Source organism: Haplochromis burtoni, unplaced genomic scaffold, assembly GCF_018398535.1.
Source record: "Haplochromis burtoni strain Fernald_Lab_line unplaced genomic scaffold, NCSU_Asbu1 Contig_396, whole genome shotgun sequence".
NCBI classification, from domain to species: Eukaryota; Metazoa; Chordata; class Actinopteri; order Cichliformes; family Cichlidae; genus Haplochromis; species Haplochromis burtoni.
The window spans coordinates 144,951-159,608 of record NW_024582757.1 but is presented as its reverse complement, the minus strand read 5'-3'; the positions used below and the strand labels follow the sequence as shown (position 1 = coordinate 159,608).

Below are 14,658 nucleotides of genomic sequence, written 5' to 3'. Positions count from 1 at the left end.
GATGTAGTAAGCGACGTACGAAGAACAGGCCCCTGGTAGCTGTGGAAAGGCCTATAGCTAATTTAAGGCAAATGCAGATAAATGCCACATTTTAAGGGGAGCTGCTGATCTCTTTACATCAGTCTGAACTACATTCATTTTAAATGCTGCACAAGATGAGGAACAAATCAATGCAGTGGAAGACTAGGTGCCCGAAGCTTCCAAGTGACTCTAGTTGCACTTTTACTCCCTACAAAATGAACTTAAGACATTGAACACAAGCTGCAAATTTCCTTAAATGTATTTCCTAATAACTCCAGAACCCATTATGCATCAGCCAGTGTCCTTAAATACAGCTAAGTTTCCACTGACTCTCCTCAGCTAGTATTAGACTGGAATCATGAGACTTGGCTCTTTGTTTTGGGAAACACTGATGCATGTCTCAGACATGTAATTTAACCCGGTCTTGGTGCAGATGGCACCGTTGTATTCAGTGAAGTTGGTGATAGAAGCAACTTGCAGGTAACTTTTTTTTTTTTTTTTTTTCCCCTCAAACCTTTGAGGCAAAGTTGGGAAACTTTGTTTAAGAGACCTGAATGAATAAACAAGCAGATGTCCCAACATGCACTGACATCAAATGTAATTTAGATGAAGCTGGAAACAAAAGCCCAACACTGATCAGACTCTAGGTTTAGGTTGACAGACACTTTAATTGAGACATGAGTGACCCTTAACCATGTGGGCATTTACATGGACTCCCCATCTCTACTTTTTAACAAAATACAAAAGGAGAAGAAAAAACAAAACAAAACGAGTATTGCAGAGAAGCCATCTTCAAAGTAAGATACATTATTTACACTGAAAACAGAACGCTACGTCATTTTCCTTTTTCCAGGAGAGAGAAAAATAAAGGTGAAATAAATAAGACCAGAAATGCTTTTTCGTCCACATTCACAGCATGACAAATCATATTCAACTCATTAATGTCGACCCTGTGCGGTCAGAACAGACTGAGATATTAGTAGGTAATTCGGTGATTATTGCCAAAAGCCTTAATCTATACATTATAATATTCAATACATACTCTGTGTTTTGTTTAGAAAAAGGAGACATTTGGAAACTGCTACTTGGATGATTGTACAGCTTAAATACTTCTAGATATATATATATGTATACTTTAAACCCTTTTGTTCATAGCTTTAACTCATTGGCAACTTTGGAAGCAATGTTTTTGAAAGCGATGGATGAGCCGGATATCCTTTTGAACCTGACGCCATTGAGGGAGAGACGGGGAAGCTTGCAAACCTCCATCTCCCACTGCACCAGGTTTTCAGCTCGCCCGTCTCCATGGACGCAAAGAAGCAGGAAACTCTCTTGCTGTTCGTAGTCGCAGTTGTTGGCGTCGAGCACCTTGCGAATCTCCCGCATGATATCACAGGGCTCCATGGAGCTGGTGGTCCTCATACTCCAAGTGAATCTGAGGGAGCGGGGTTTACTGTCTTTATTTTCCCCTTTTTGATCCCCAGGTACATGGCGACTGTTGGGAGAAAGAGACACGGAGGAGAGTTTTTAGCCTCACACAGTATTCCTCCTGCATTTTACAAAGCAGGATCTGTGAATATATTTGAAAGAAAAACATTTTATTTTGAAAAAAATATGTTTTAAACAGGCAGAAGCAGCAGGAATTAGTTGGAATTAAATCATGTTTTACACAGCTCTGATGCATTTCCACATGAGATTTTCTAGCCCCAGTTTGTTTATTTTCATATGAGGGAAACAAGCAACATGAAAAAAAATCATTTAAGTCTCAGCATGAAGCTGAAAAGCAGTGAAACTGACAAAATGCAGTAAAAACTTAAGATTGCACTTTATTTAAAGAAGCAAACCTCAAAGGTTTAGATTTCTTTCTACACAACTTTTATCATCAGTCTTTACTCACCATTTGTTTGCATTTTGAACTCAAATATTTCACGTTTACTACATTTTGTCAGTGGTTTGATAGTGAGCAGCAAGTCTGAAAAACCCAGAAGACCGCTGCACTTTCTGCAAGCAACTTAAATCTGAGCCCACGTTTGACTCATTTCTTCAGGACCTACATCTCGTTGTTTTTATTATATTAGACACTTAGATTAGTCACACTTTTGTCCGCTTGACATTACTTCTAAATCTGGGATCCCATCTTTTTGCAGTTTTATATCCAGTGTGTTGACTTAATATTGAGTCAAGATGAGGTGCGCAAACTGTGATTGAATGTCATTCATTTAGTTTTATAATCATATAAAAGATAACCAGTCTGGCATATTGGACAAATTAAGCCCCTACGATATTTATACACAGTACAGCAGTCAAATATTTTTGAGAGTATTAATTAAAAGACTCTAGTTGAACAGATTAAGCAATAAAGGACAGTAATCACTGGATGAAGCTGTGATTAAAAGACAAATATCCACCATAGTCTTGTAAATTGTCTGTAATTCAAAGATATTAGGGTTAGTAATGTAAGTACTGGGTAACAATGAAAAGCAAAATTATCCTGTACGCATTAGAAATGGTTCTGTTCTAGTCCTCGTCTATATTTTGACCTGTTTTTGCTCCTCCCATCACTTCATTTTGAATTTAATTTTCATTTCTTATGTTCATTAGTTTCAAATTCATTTACATTGTAACCAATATGATCATTCAGATAATTAAAACGTTTCTGGGTTTTTCCACATATAAATTTTTATTCTCTGGAAATTAACTTGTATGTAAACTGGAGCTAGACACATGGCGGCAGTCTTTGAGCTTCAGGAGTGACAAAATAAACAAGCATGCCATGCTAACAAAAGTAGCTCACAAATACAGTGCCATGCAAAAAAAACAACAACAACAAAAACATTATGTCAAAAAACACTCAAAGACGAGGCTTTAAAGATGCAACAGTACATTTAAACGTCCCTGAAGGGAGTAAGCACAAAGTGGTTCCTATGCAGGGGGAAGGGGATTGAGCAAATTGGTGCAGACGGAGACAAACTGAAGCCTACGTTCGGAAGGGAAGACACACTGAACGTGGGGGAGGTAACCTCACCTTGAGCCCTCAAGTCTCCCGTTTCTCTCAAACTCGGTGGAGACTCTGGGGCGTACAAGAAGATCAGACGGGGAGGAGGAGTCAGGGCGGGGGAAAAAAGAAGAAACAAAAAAAAGATGTGGGTCTTGCATGACAATCATTTTTTTATCATTTCCAGTGAAAAATCATATTTAAAAATGAGAGAACGTGACGAATACTTGAACGACGACGAGAGCCACCACCAAAAAACAGAAAAAGAAATGGAAGCTTTGACTTCCATTGAAATCAACAGAGAGTCGTGAGAAAGAGAGAGGAGAATAAATAAAGAAATCAAACAAAGAAGTGATGACTGTTCATGTCCCAGACTGAAGCCAACAGGAGCACACACAAAGAAAAGCTTGACAGCGGTGTGTCGACGCAAAACAGCAGCAAAATAAGAGGAGATGCAGCCTGCAGGCCACATTCAGGTGAGGTAGGAAGTGAAGGCAGTGATGCAGCGCTACTTGACTGGACTTTATCGCCTCTCAAAAAGAAAAAAGAAAAAGATTTTAATCTACATCTGAACAGTACACAGCTAAAATAATAAAAAGCAGATCCTTCCACTGGCCTATAGGATGACAGGAGATAATAGGGGAGTAAAAAAAAAAGTAAAAAATTACAAGAAAGCTGATTATTGCTCTGCAAACACGTCCTTTGACGATGTATCGTACAGTAAATGTATATAAAATCCCAGTTTAAGCCTTTTAAATACACTGTTAGTGAACACGTGACCCATCATGATTCTTTCTATTTAACAATTTGACACGTGACATTTTAAAGACGTCTACTTGCATTTGGACTAATTATCAGAATTATTTGATGACTTTAAATATTACATTTAAAACAGCTTCTGAAATGCTTACCTTTCCTAATATTAACAGTAATTATTATTATTTTTTTTTAAAAGGCAACTGATGATTAAATCCTGATTCGAGCCGTGTGTGTGACGCACATGAAAACAGACACCGTTTAGAGAAAAGCTCCCTCCAACATGAAGCTCAGGCTCTCAAAACCAAGCCAAATGTTCACAGTTTGTCCCTGTGACCGAAGCTGCAGCACGTTCAGCCGCGCTGCAGAAGCGCGCTCGCTCTGATCGACAGAACAAAAAGCTCACCAACTATTTTTAAGTCACAAACGTGAGCCGTAGACAGGACTTTGTTTATATGTGCGGTTCTGTAATGGCTCTCCTACCAGCTAGAAGACAAGCTGACAAACTGGGCAGTGAGACGACATGCGGGACATTTTAAGGAAAGCACGATGAAATCTTCTGCATTAGTCAGAAGTAATTTGCCTTCCTTGTTTGTCCTCATACAAGTATTTCTATGGCAGGCATAATGAAGAAAATTCTTTACATAATGTGTTTCATGTGCAGTTTTTCCCCTCCATAAAGCAAAAATGACCTCTTTGGCTTACCGCTGGATTCATTCTGAATCCTTTACTGTTCCTGCACATCTTATACACAGGAAAAATTTATTTCCTAGCCTCACTAGACTCAAGACAAAGACTCAAACAAAGACTCGAGATAAAGCAGGGGATTCCTTCCTACTAACCAGGTTGATTTCACAGGAAAATTTACTGGATTGCAATAAAAATTTAGACCTCCTGCAAGATCTTTCGCTCAAAGTCTTGACTGCCAGAAAAGACTTTTTGGGAGGATGCTGAACGACTACAAACAAGAAAAAATGGCTGTACTGTAAGACAAGATTAGATTAAAAGCGAATAGTCAGTAATCTCCCCGTTTCTCAGACAGGATGGGTGTACTGTGTCAGGCTCCCAGCATGCATTGCAGCCTGCAGAACAGAAAACAGGACGGGGTTGTGGAGGAGGGACAGAGTCCAAACTCCTGACAGCTTGAGGGACTCGACAACAAGAAGACGAGCGAACAGACAGGACTGACAGCAGGTCCTGGGTCGGCCAGAGAGGCTGAGAAATCACAAGACCGAGGGGGGAGGGTGAGGCAAGGCGGGGTGAGGCAATGTAGGAAGGGAAGTCTGAAACTCAGACTTTAATCTCAGGAGAAATTGAGGGATGGAAACAGCCCCTTACTCTAGATCTTCATCTTCCTACAACTCTCTATATCTTCCGCTCCTGAATCTGAAAGAAAAAACGTGAATCTGAGGATGTGCCGGAAATCTCAGTGGACTCATGACAAGAAAAGAAAGAGAAGGAAAGAATATTTAAATGAATGGCATGAGGACAGGCTGAAAAGAAAAAAAAGAAAAGAAAGAAAAACATGGAAGATAATGAGAAGGAAGGAAAGAAGGAAAGGCTGAAAGAGACTGGAGGGCAGAAGACTTACTAAGGGTCTTTCCTCCCTGGGTAGAAGGGTTGGCAGGCCCTGTTTTGGCCGACTGCCGTTTGGCCGGGTCAATACTGACCCTAGGCAGAGAGGAAGAGCAGCAAGAGGTCAAGGTTAAAGGACACAAGAAGGTAAGGAAGACAAAAAACACACCGGGAGGAGAATGTGAGTGAACCTAAAATGTCCCGAGGACGAGGAAAATAAAGAAAACTCGTTAAGATCAGAGATGAGATGAGTTTTTAGCAGAAATGTACGGCGGCCCAAACCAGACAAAATGAAGTTAATGCCTATAAGACGAGTCAAAAATGGAACCGAGTAAATAAATAATATTGTTGGTTAAAATGGAGATTTATAAAAAAAAAAGTGTAGCTAAGACTTTTCATCTTCAGAGGAAATTGAACATAAGACAGTTTTCAATAACTCCACTTTTCAGTTTGTTATTTTTATGTCTGTTCTTTGTAGCATGAAAAAAAAGATCATGGAATTGTTCCACATTTTCTGATTAATCCTTATTTAGATAATTAATATAATTGGACTCATTTTTAAGCTAGTAAACTTACTATTTTTGCTCTTTGTTGTGAACTTTTGCAATTGATATTTTCAGTTATTTTTACTTAACAGCAAGATCTTAAAATTGATGTCGCAGACCAAGATTGAAATAGTGACTGCACCAGGGTTCACAGGAAAATAAAGAGAACTTTAAACTAAAAACAAATTAAGCTCAACTCTTATTTGAATACTCCATTATATTCATTTAACCAACTACACAATTTATTACTGTATTCGGTTTTATTTTCGACTCATCTTATAGTCTTTTGCTCTATTTTGTCACAGTGAGTGCGCCACAGAAATGAGGACAAACACAAAAACCCTAGTGAGACGCCATGAGTGGGAATGCAGGATGGTGATGACACCTGAGCAGAACCGACAGGAGGCTCTGGATGACGATGATGCTGCCAAAGGAAGATGACAGTTTACAAATCAGCCACCAGAGGGAGCCATGGGCCTCAAGACAGCTCCCTGAGAAGGCCGCAAAGCTCCTCTGATCTTTTGATATGTACATCAATGACTGGTTCAGTTTGGCCACAGCTACCATGCTGTTTCACAAGATCCGTTTGAGGAATTCAGTGTTTAATAGCCTCCTCTCTTAAATCCCAACCCCTATTGGAATGGCTGATCCGACTACTTGGAACGTCCGCAGGAAACCATCAGCATGTCCAAACAAAATAAGGCCTCCTTTTATAAAGTGGGACATTAAGAAAAGTTAAGAAAATGTCTGAAGAGACCCATTTACACTATCGTGTCACCACACACCCATTTTAAAACAAAAAACACCTTGTCGTAGTGAAAAAGTCTTACACATTGTTTAGTATGGGCCCAAATGCTAGAAGACACTGAACGGAAAGCAACGAGGGGAGAATACTTCCAGCACCTGCGTCTAAAACAACTTTCTGAAGACACAAAAATACTTTGAGAATTAGTATTTTTGTGTCTTCAAACATTCTCTGCAGCTTTTGCTTGCCTGACAGATAACCGTCAGAAATGAAGTGCACTGAAAGCAAAACATGTTACAGAAGTTTTCATTTTCTTCAGTAAAAACAACCTTGCTGATTTAAAAAGAATCACAAAATTAGAAAATATTTAACAGAGCATTTTAAATACGGTCATTTCCATGTTAAGTTTAGGAACTGTGGAGTTTTTATGTTGATTTATAAGTTGAAATCCTAATCTGTGATTTGTATTAGTACTAGTGCTGTCAGCGTTAACCTCGTTAGAATGACGTTAACGTCATTTTAACGAGGTTAACGCTGACAGCACTAATTAGTACATTACAAAAAATAAAATAAAAATAGCCAAAAATGGTCAGTAAATAAATGCTGTATTATATACCTGTGTGATCCCCCTTTTTTTTTTGTTCTTCTGACTTAAACTGAAGGTAAAAAACTAAAGCCCAGAAAACCTTCAAAGCAAAAATAAAAGGGCAACGAGACAAAGGAAGGCTGAGCGACGTGCCTTTTAGAAGACCCTTTCTCTGAACATGATGTTTGTACCCACCAAGGGAATGAACCAAGTCTACAAAAAACATCAAAGTTGCATTTATAAATGTACTTAACGGCTTAGAAACAGATAAAAATATAAAAATATAATCCTTGGTGGTTTCTTACTGACACAACTGGGTCAAAGAAAGTAAGAAAATATATATTTTGGTGAATAATGCAGCAGCAGAATAACCTACGATGAGTTCAGTCATTAAAATCAAGAATCAATGGCAGCTGTAAGAAGCAACCTCATGCATGCAATGACGATTGATTAGTGGCAAGCTGCTTTGTTTTTGCTGTATGGGTAATTGACTGATTGTTCAAGGAGTCCGGTCTGCTTTCCCAATCAGCCTTTATCCACCCACACCAACCGTGGCCACCCCGAGCACATTTACACACAGAGACCAGGTAAAACCCAATCAAAGCAAAAGGAAGTCTGAATTTGTATTTAAATTGCAATGCATTCATCTTAAAAGGAATAGTTTGCCATTGTGATAAATTTCAATTAGAAAGATGAAATGATTGACAGCTCCCTTATGTACAATAGATATATACGTGTATTAAAAATAAAAAACCAACACATCTCAGACAACGCTGTCAACAAAAGCTAACTGATACAACCTACCACCAATACTCAGTTGCTAGTTTTTTACTACACCTGGCTACGAAGTCTAATCGTCCCACAGTAAATCCTCCTGTCCTCGTGAAAGCTTAAAATTCAGAGCTTCTGATTCTTCTGTATATTCGTTCTGCAGGATGTTGATACAGCTTAAAAAGGTCCACAACATAGCTCCTCCAGAACAAACACCTCCATAAAACTGTTTATACACAAAACAGCACAGATAGCGTTGGGCGATCCAGTATCCAGGGCAGGACGGGGAGTTTAATTTCCACTTGAAACATTAAGAGAAAGAAAGTGGGCTACACCTGCATCACAGCCTCCTTCGCATACAAAAGGTGGCAGATTTAGTCTAATCATCTGACTGCACTTAATGACCATAAATGGGCGGATATCAGCCGAACAGCTAAAACAGTACTGAGACCTAATGTCTGCCCAGGTCTTTTTTGCTTCCCCTGCTTTAAGCCAACAGTTCTGCTGACTCATGTAAGCTGTTTGTATGTGTGTAAAATGAGTTTGGTTGTCTCCACATATGCACACTTATCTTAAACTCAAATTTAAAAAGATAAAAAAACCAAGAAGAGTCAAACCAGAGACAGAAACCGTCTCAATCTGAACAGGAACTTGTGTTCATGCACACAAATGACAAAACAAGCCCACGTCTTAAGTGTCATTTACAATAGTGAAACATAATGAGACAACAGTGAGTCTGGTTACATTTGAAATGAATCTAGTAATCAGGAAGTGAAATATCACCGCCATCACTGACCTATGAGATCATCATCCATCTCCACCATCTAAAAGTATAACCTTCATGAAGGGAGGACTGCACGCACAAGTCCTCTAATACATAACACATAAAACCAAACTATTCCTTTAAGGACAATCTTACCTAGACATTAAATTATGTTACTGTGGGTTACTTAGAGTCATGTCAGTAGACCTAATATGTGAGAACAGAAATCTGTCACGTTAATCTGATTGTAAGCAGTGTGTGTAAATGCACCCAGAGAGCGTTACTGTTCTGCTAAGCAATGTGTTAGTTCAGTGCCAGCAGCCCCACACGTCTAAAGAGTTTCAGAGGAAGTTGTTCTGTGAGACTGTTGTCATTGTTTTGGTACAGAGTGAAAGGCAGTACAAGAGTCCTACCTTTTGGTAAACCTGAATGACATGTTTCTACAACAGAATCAGACAAAGAAACAGTGAAAATGGTGAAAGAGAAGTGAAGGAAAGGGGAGGGGGAGATCGAATGAGTGAACAAAAATGGGGTGATTGGAATCATTAACAGTGAAAGGTAAAGATTCATTTGTAATTTTTTTGATTCAGTATTAAATGATTTCAATTCCTCATTTTAGGTCAGTCATTGCAGGTGGGATGTCACTGGCTTGGCTGCTGCTTTCAGTGCCTGAACTCGAGACTCTCACTGTGACAATATTAACCACAATAAGAAGTGCACAAGAATCTGATGTCGAGATTTCAGGGAGGCCTGAAAATGCAATTTAAAGGAAAAAGCTATACAAGACTAACCTCGATTCAAAATGTATGCTTTCACTTTGTTTTGTTTTTATTGGACTATATCAAACTACAAGTATAATAGTAACACATACAGCAGACATACAGCCCTAAAGCACGCGTAGTGCAGGAAATGATTACCGTATAAAAACATTACCACCCAAGATCTTTAAAGAATCATGGAAGTGAAATGATCTAAAATGGTCTGCTGTGTTTAATGAATAAAATGTTTGAATATCCAATCACAGTTTCTTTACGGTGTTTGTAGGTTTTCTGGCAGCAACCAGGCAGCGACACACAACAAATGTAGACTTGAGCATAAATCACATTGTACAGGACAGTGAAGTGTTCCTCCAGCATGTAATTATTTATCTTAACTCTACATGGCACTGTGCTGATTGGCTTCAAATCTGAACAGAGTCACAGTAGATTATACGGCACAGAGCGGAGCAGCGCTGGAGTCTTTCCTCTTTAAAAACATTAAAGCTTGAATATAATCACTTAAAAAAAAATATTGCTTTAGAACAAATTAAACCTTTAAACTAACTGAACAGAAAGAGCTAAACATCAACCCGTCACACTTCTCTACAAAATGTGCCGCGACGCTTTTCCTCGCCTACCTGCGGGTGAGTTTAGAGGTGAGTTTGGAGAAAAGGTTGCTGGTTCCACGGCTCCGGGTCTGAGACAGAGGCGTGGCATCGTGGGAGAGAGTAGGGGAGGCCGGCGGCCCGTTGTACGTGGCCGTGCGGCGGTCTCTCAGCTGGCCACCGTGGAAGGTGCTGCGGCTGGCTGTGCCTCGGGGGAAGCGGAGACGGTCGGGCGTAGTGGTGTTGGCGACGCTGTGGGTGGACGCCACCGGGTTCCTCTGACTGCCGGGAGACACGGCAACGTTGCTGAAGTGGACGGAGGGGGAAGTTACAATTAAAGCAGGTTTTACACCGTTTTTCCAGAGCAGACGTGTACTTCAACACACTGAACATTTCCACGTATTTGTGCAGGTAGAGTGTGAGGGAGCCAGATTATACACAGTCACAGCTTCTGTGACTGTGCAACATACTCGAGTACACTTCTGCAATGGAAAAATGTTTGTGCAGAGTCACTGCACGTGCCTCTGCATTCCTAAAATGTGTGGTCTGGTTATTCTACATGGACTTCTAAAACTGCCATGGGTTTCAAATACTGCAGGTTAGACATCAGCAGGGTAGGAAATTAAAATCACAACAGGACAAAGCCGCACATCAGCTGGTGGATTTAGACGCAACAGCCAGTCTGTGAATAACTAATTTGCAATACTTTTTTTTTTTTAAATTACAGCGAATGTTTTAGTCTTGCGACCACTGGCCTCACACAGCTGACCAACCACAAGCAGAGGCTGCATGTAGCACAGAGTAAGATCATCATTCCCTATAAACTGCTGAGCAGTTGTAGCCATAACTAACAGATTAGAACAGAGATGTCAAGCGTCCGTTGCCTTAGGGGACACATACAGCCCACTTTGATCTTAAGTGGGCCGGACCAATGAAACTCCCCTTTCTGTCAGTCTAAAGAAGTGCACATTTAATCTCTGAGGTATCTCAAGAAGAAGAAGTGCAATTTCAACAGCACATCTCAGTTTTACTAAGTGATAAAGAAATGTTGCTCTATTTAATGAAAGAAATCTTAGTTTATCTATTACGTTGGTGTATTATGGATGGTTGTGGGAGGTTTTCTTCAGTAAGACAAGCTGTGAAAGTTATGAAAATACAGTTAAAAGTCTAAAATGTATGTCCTCCTTCACATTTACCAAAGACCGCCAGTGGGCCAGATTGGCATCTTTGCTGGGCTATTTCTAGCCCCTGGGCCTTATGTTTGAGACCCCTTGATTAGAGCATAAGTGTTTATTTAAACTGAATCCATAAAGCAGTGTCTGGTAGTACCAACAAGAGGCAGATTTATGATAGAGAGATTATCAGTAAACAAATACAGCTGGAAGATTAATTTTATGCATTTCATACCCACAGATGTGCAAGCATTTTGTGCAAACTGAGCTCCAGCACAGATCTGGTCTAAGAACCCAGTTTTAGTGCCTCCCTTTGGATTAAACGACTAATGCGCCACAGGGACTTCTGTCCTCATGTGTCTGTGAGTCATTTGAAGATTCTTCAAAGCAGAAAAATAACAGGAGAAATCTTTATAAGATCATTACATTGTTTGAGACCAAACTGAAGAGTTGGGACTTTCTGGGAGCAGAAACAAAATTAGGTTAACCTATTAAAATGGCGGCAGGGCAAGGAAAATAGTATAAGTGAGGTCACATGACCAAAACATCTTTATGATAATATTTAAGGCCAGTGTGTGAGATTTATTGCATTAAATTCGGAGCAATTTTAGAACAGGAAACGTATATAAAGCAGCTGGAACCAAAATTCACCAGCAATGAGCTGTTAATTTCACACCCCAGATGTCAAGCTGTTGATCTGTACAATGAAACAGTGAGTTGTGAGCCTGATCACTTAAGAGTCTAAACAGAAACAGACGAGGGTCTGAGGAAGCTGGGACAGCAGGGGAGCCGTGAGCAGTGGGGGCTTTTCCATCATTTCGGAGACCAACAGGTGCAGGACCCAGACAGAGAAAATCAGGGGTCAAAGTTCACAGCAGAGGATGGAGGAGAGATCAGGAGCAGAGCTGTGTGAGTGCGTTACTGCAATGTCGCAAGGAGGGGGGGGGGCCCAAGCGGTCCTCTGGTTTATGGCTGGCAGAGGGATGATGGAAACATGGAAAAATATTATCACACACTGAGTTTAACCTATCGCTCGATTTCAGTGTGTAGATGCATATTTTTCTCCACTTCTCCTCTGGTTTGATCAGCGTCTGAAATAAACACTCAGAAATTTATCTGTCTAACTGACCTGCTTGGTCTCCCTGCTTCATTTATCTGGATTTTGGACAGTTTTGTGGAAATTAAATCTGGAAAAAGAATGTCTTTATTTAGCCACCTCCTGAAAAAGAAAGTGGCTAGTCCTAGTCTATGTGTCTGACTTCTATAACAGTGCAGTTACATTTCAGATTGACTACAAGCACCTTGACTAAGCCTCATTTTTAAGTCTGTTTATGTTGTGGAAAACTAATGATTCTTTTGATTCAGTAACACTAGCATACAGATAATACGTACTGAGGTGTTTTGCAGATCCGAGTATACAAATGCTTCTTCCTATCAACACCACCTCAGCAGTGTTACCAAACATCAGGTAAACCAAACAGTAGCACTAAGGCTCGTGTTTATATCTAAAAAGGTCTTCATTCTGACCATGAATCAGCACGTTAGACCGGCTAGACTTTGGTAGAGTAACAATAAAAAGAAGGAGGACATATTTTATTGAGGTATACCAGTCATTAGAGCAATTCATTTTACCTGCTCCTGCTGATGAGCATACATTTCAGACTCTGGCACCAAAAACCACTTTGCTTACTGTTTGTTGCAGGAAATGGTGTCCATGGTTTAGTTGTAGGGTTACAGAGTGTGAAGCTGGCTGGATGTGTGGGTTAGCAAGGGGCCAAACAGGGGCTGAGACATGAGAGGAGACAGACAGGGGGGTTTGGAGACCCTGTCGTCTTACTTGGGCGAGCAGTAGTCCAGAGCGTAGTAGGAGTGGGGCAGTGTGGCCCAGCCTGCCTGGCAAGCGTACAAAGGGCCGACAGTTTGATACCTCAGCCGCACCGAACTGGACGAGGCACCGAATGCAGCGGCTGCAAAGGCAGACGGGGGGCTAGTGGCACAAGCCATCTCAGTCATGCTGGTCATGCCGTAACGGGGGGGGGGGGGACAAAAAACAAAAACCCCACCCCGAATCACAAACACACAGGCAGAAATGGAAGATAAGTTGATGAGAAAAGGGGAAGTAAACAGAAAGAAAGGAGTAGAAAAATCAGGGACTGAGACAAAGGAAATCTTTTCTAGGGATCCCATGTAGGTCCTTTTCCCCTCTATTAACAAGAAAAAGGGGTTTAAATAACTTCAACCAGTGTGAGTTTGAAATACCATACAAATATACATTTTCACACAGGTTGAGTAGAAGAGTCTCTAAAACAGTATTTATCTAAATCTAAAGAACTACATACAGACTTCAGGACCCACAACAATGATCTCACTAACAACAGTTTACTGACAAGTGGGAAAACTCAAATTCTGCTCCCTGTACTGATTAAGATTTACAATCATCCTCCTCTCACCTGTTCTCTTTCCCGTTAGGAATGACGGAGAGGCGGTCTGTGTTGTTTCTGTCACTGCAGACATACGTGTTCCTCCTGGTCATACCCGCAGATGCAGTGTTATTCTGCAAACAGACAGATGCATTGCTTCAGTGGATGACCTTTTTTTCTTTTAATGAAAGGCTCAAAGAAACATGTGTTACAGCAATTAAAGCACAGTGCACTTAAATTCAGTCTATCATGCTGCCAATCTCACCAAATTCGAATGAGTTTTGTTTAAAATTGGAAACAATGCGGCAGACTTTAGAAGTAAAACTTGTTTCCTTTGTACTGTACTGATATGTCCCTCGTGTCTTTGATCTCTTAAACATTTGCATTACTCGATTGTATATTAGAAGTAGTACTCGTCTGTCACATTTTGTATCGCCACAGAGGCTCACTGTGGTCGATGTGGACAGGTGGATTAATCTGAAGTGACTCACACAGAGACTGCCACGTGATGGTTTGGTGGCTTTAAAGTGATAGAGAGCAGCTTAAAAACATTTCCTAATCTCCAGACCATGAGACTGAATCACATTGTTAAACAATACTCGGGCATTGTTCGTTGTGTAAATCTGGACAACTACATCGACACACAAAACCAGAGCTCAGGAGTCGATTGCTCACTTCTTTGATCTTTTGTTTTTTTTCCCTTACAAGGTGGGATCACATGTGATGTCACCTGTTAGAGGAAGCTTTACCCATTTATGCATCATTTTCTCACAGACGCATCTGAACACAATAAAGTCTTTACACCATTATTTCCCCTTAAATGCAGCGGATTTCCCCAACGCCAGGAAGTACACACTGATGTGTAAAATTGGAATTTCCTTTTAAGTAACCATGACAGCCACTGTCACTAAACACTCTCATTTAGCTTAACCACCCCCCCCCCCCC

The 14,658-nt window shown here is 40.4% G+C and overlaps 1 protein-coding gene across 21 annotated transcripts in view; it reads right to left on the bottom strand.

Annotated features, from left to right (window-relative positions):
* Positions 1-669: 669 nt before the first annotated feature.
* Positions 670-14,658, bottom strand: part of mark3a (MAP/microtubule affinity-regulating kinase 3a) — a 47,772-nt gene continuing 33,783 nt past the window's right edge. For 3 of the 21 annotated variants that reach the window (XM_042212832.1, XM_042212834.1, XM_042212833.1), the window contains exons 14-19: positions 13,743-13,846; positions 13,130-13,306; positions 10,154-10,426; positions 9,171-9,197; positions 3,047-3,091; positions 670-1,516 (exon numbers count right to left, since the gene is read on the bottom strand). In XM_042212832.1, the coding sequence (XP_042068766.1) occupies positions 1,171-1,516; positions 3,047-3,091; positions 9,171-9,197; positions 10,154-10,426; positions 13,130-13,306; positions 13,743-13,846 (972 nt within the window). In that variant the 3' untranslated portion in view covers positions 670-1,170. Of the gene's footprint in view, positions 1,517-3,046; positions 3,092-4,367; positions 5,444-9,170; positions 9,198-10,153; positions 10,427-13,129; positions 13,307-13,742; positions 13,847-14,658 lie in introns of those variants that run through there. The other 18 variants (XM_042212838.1, XM_042212840.1, XM_042212841.1 and 15 more) reach the window with 15 other exon arrangements.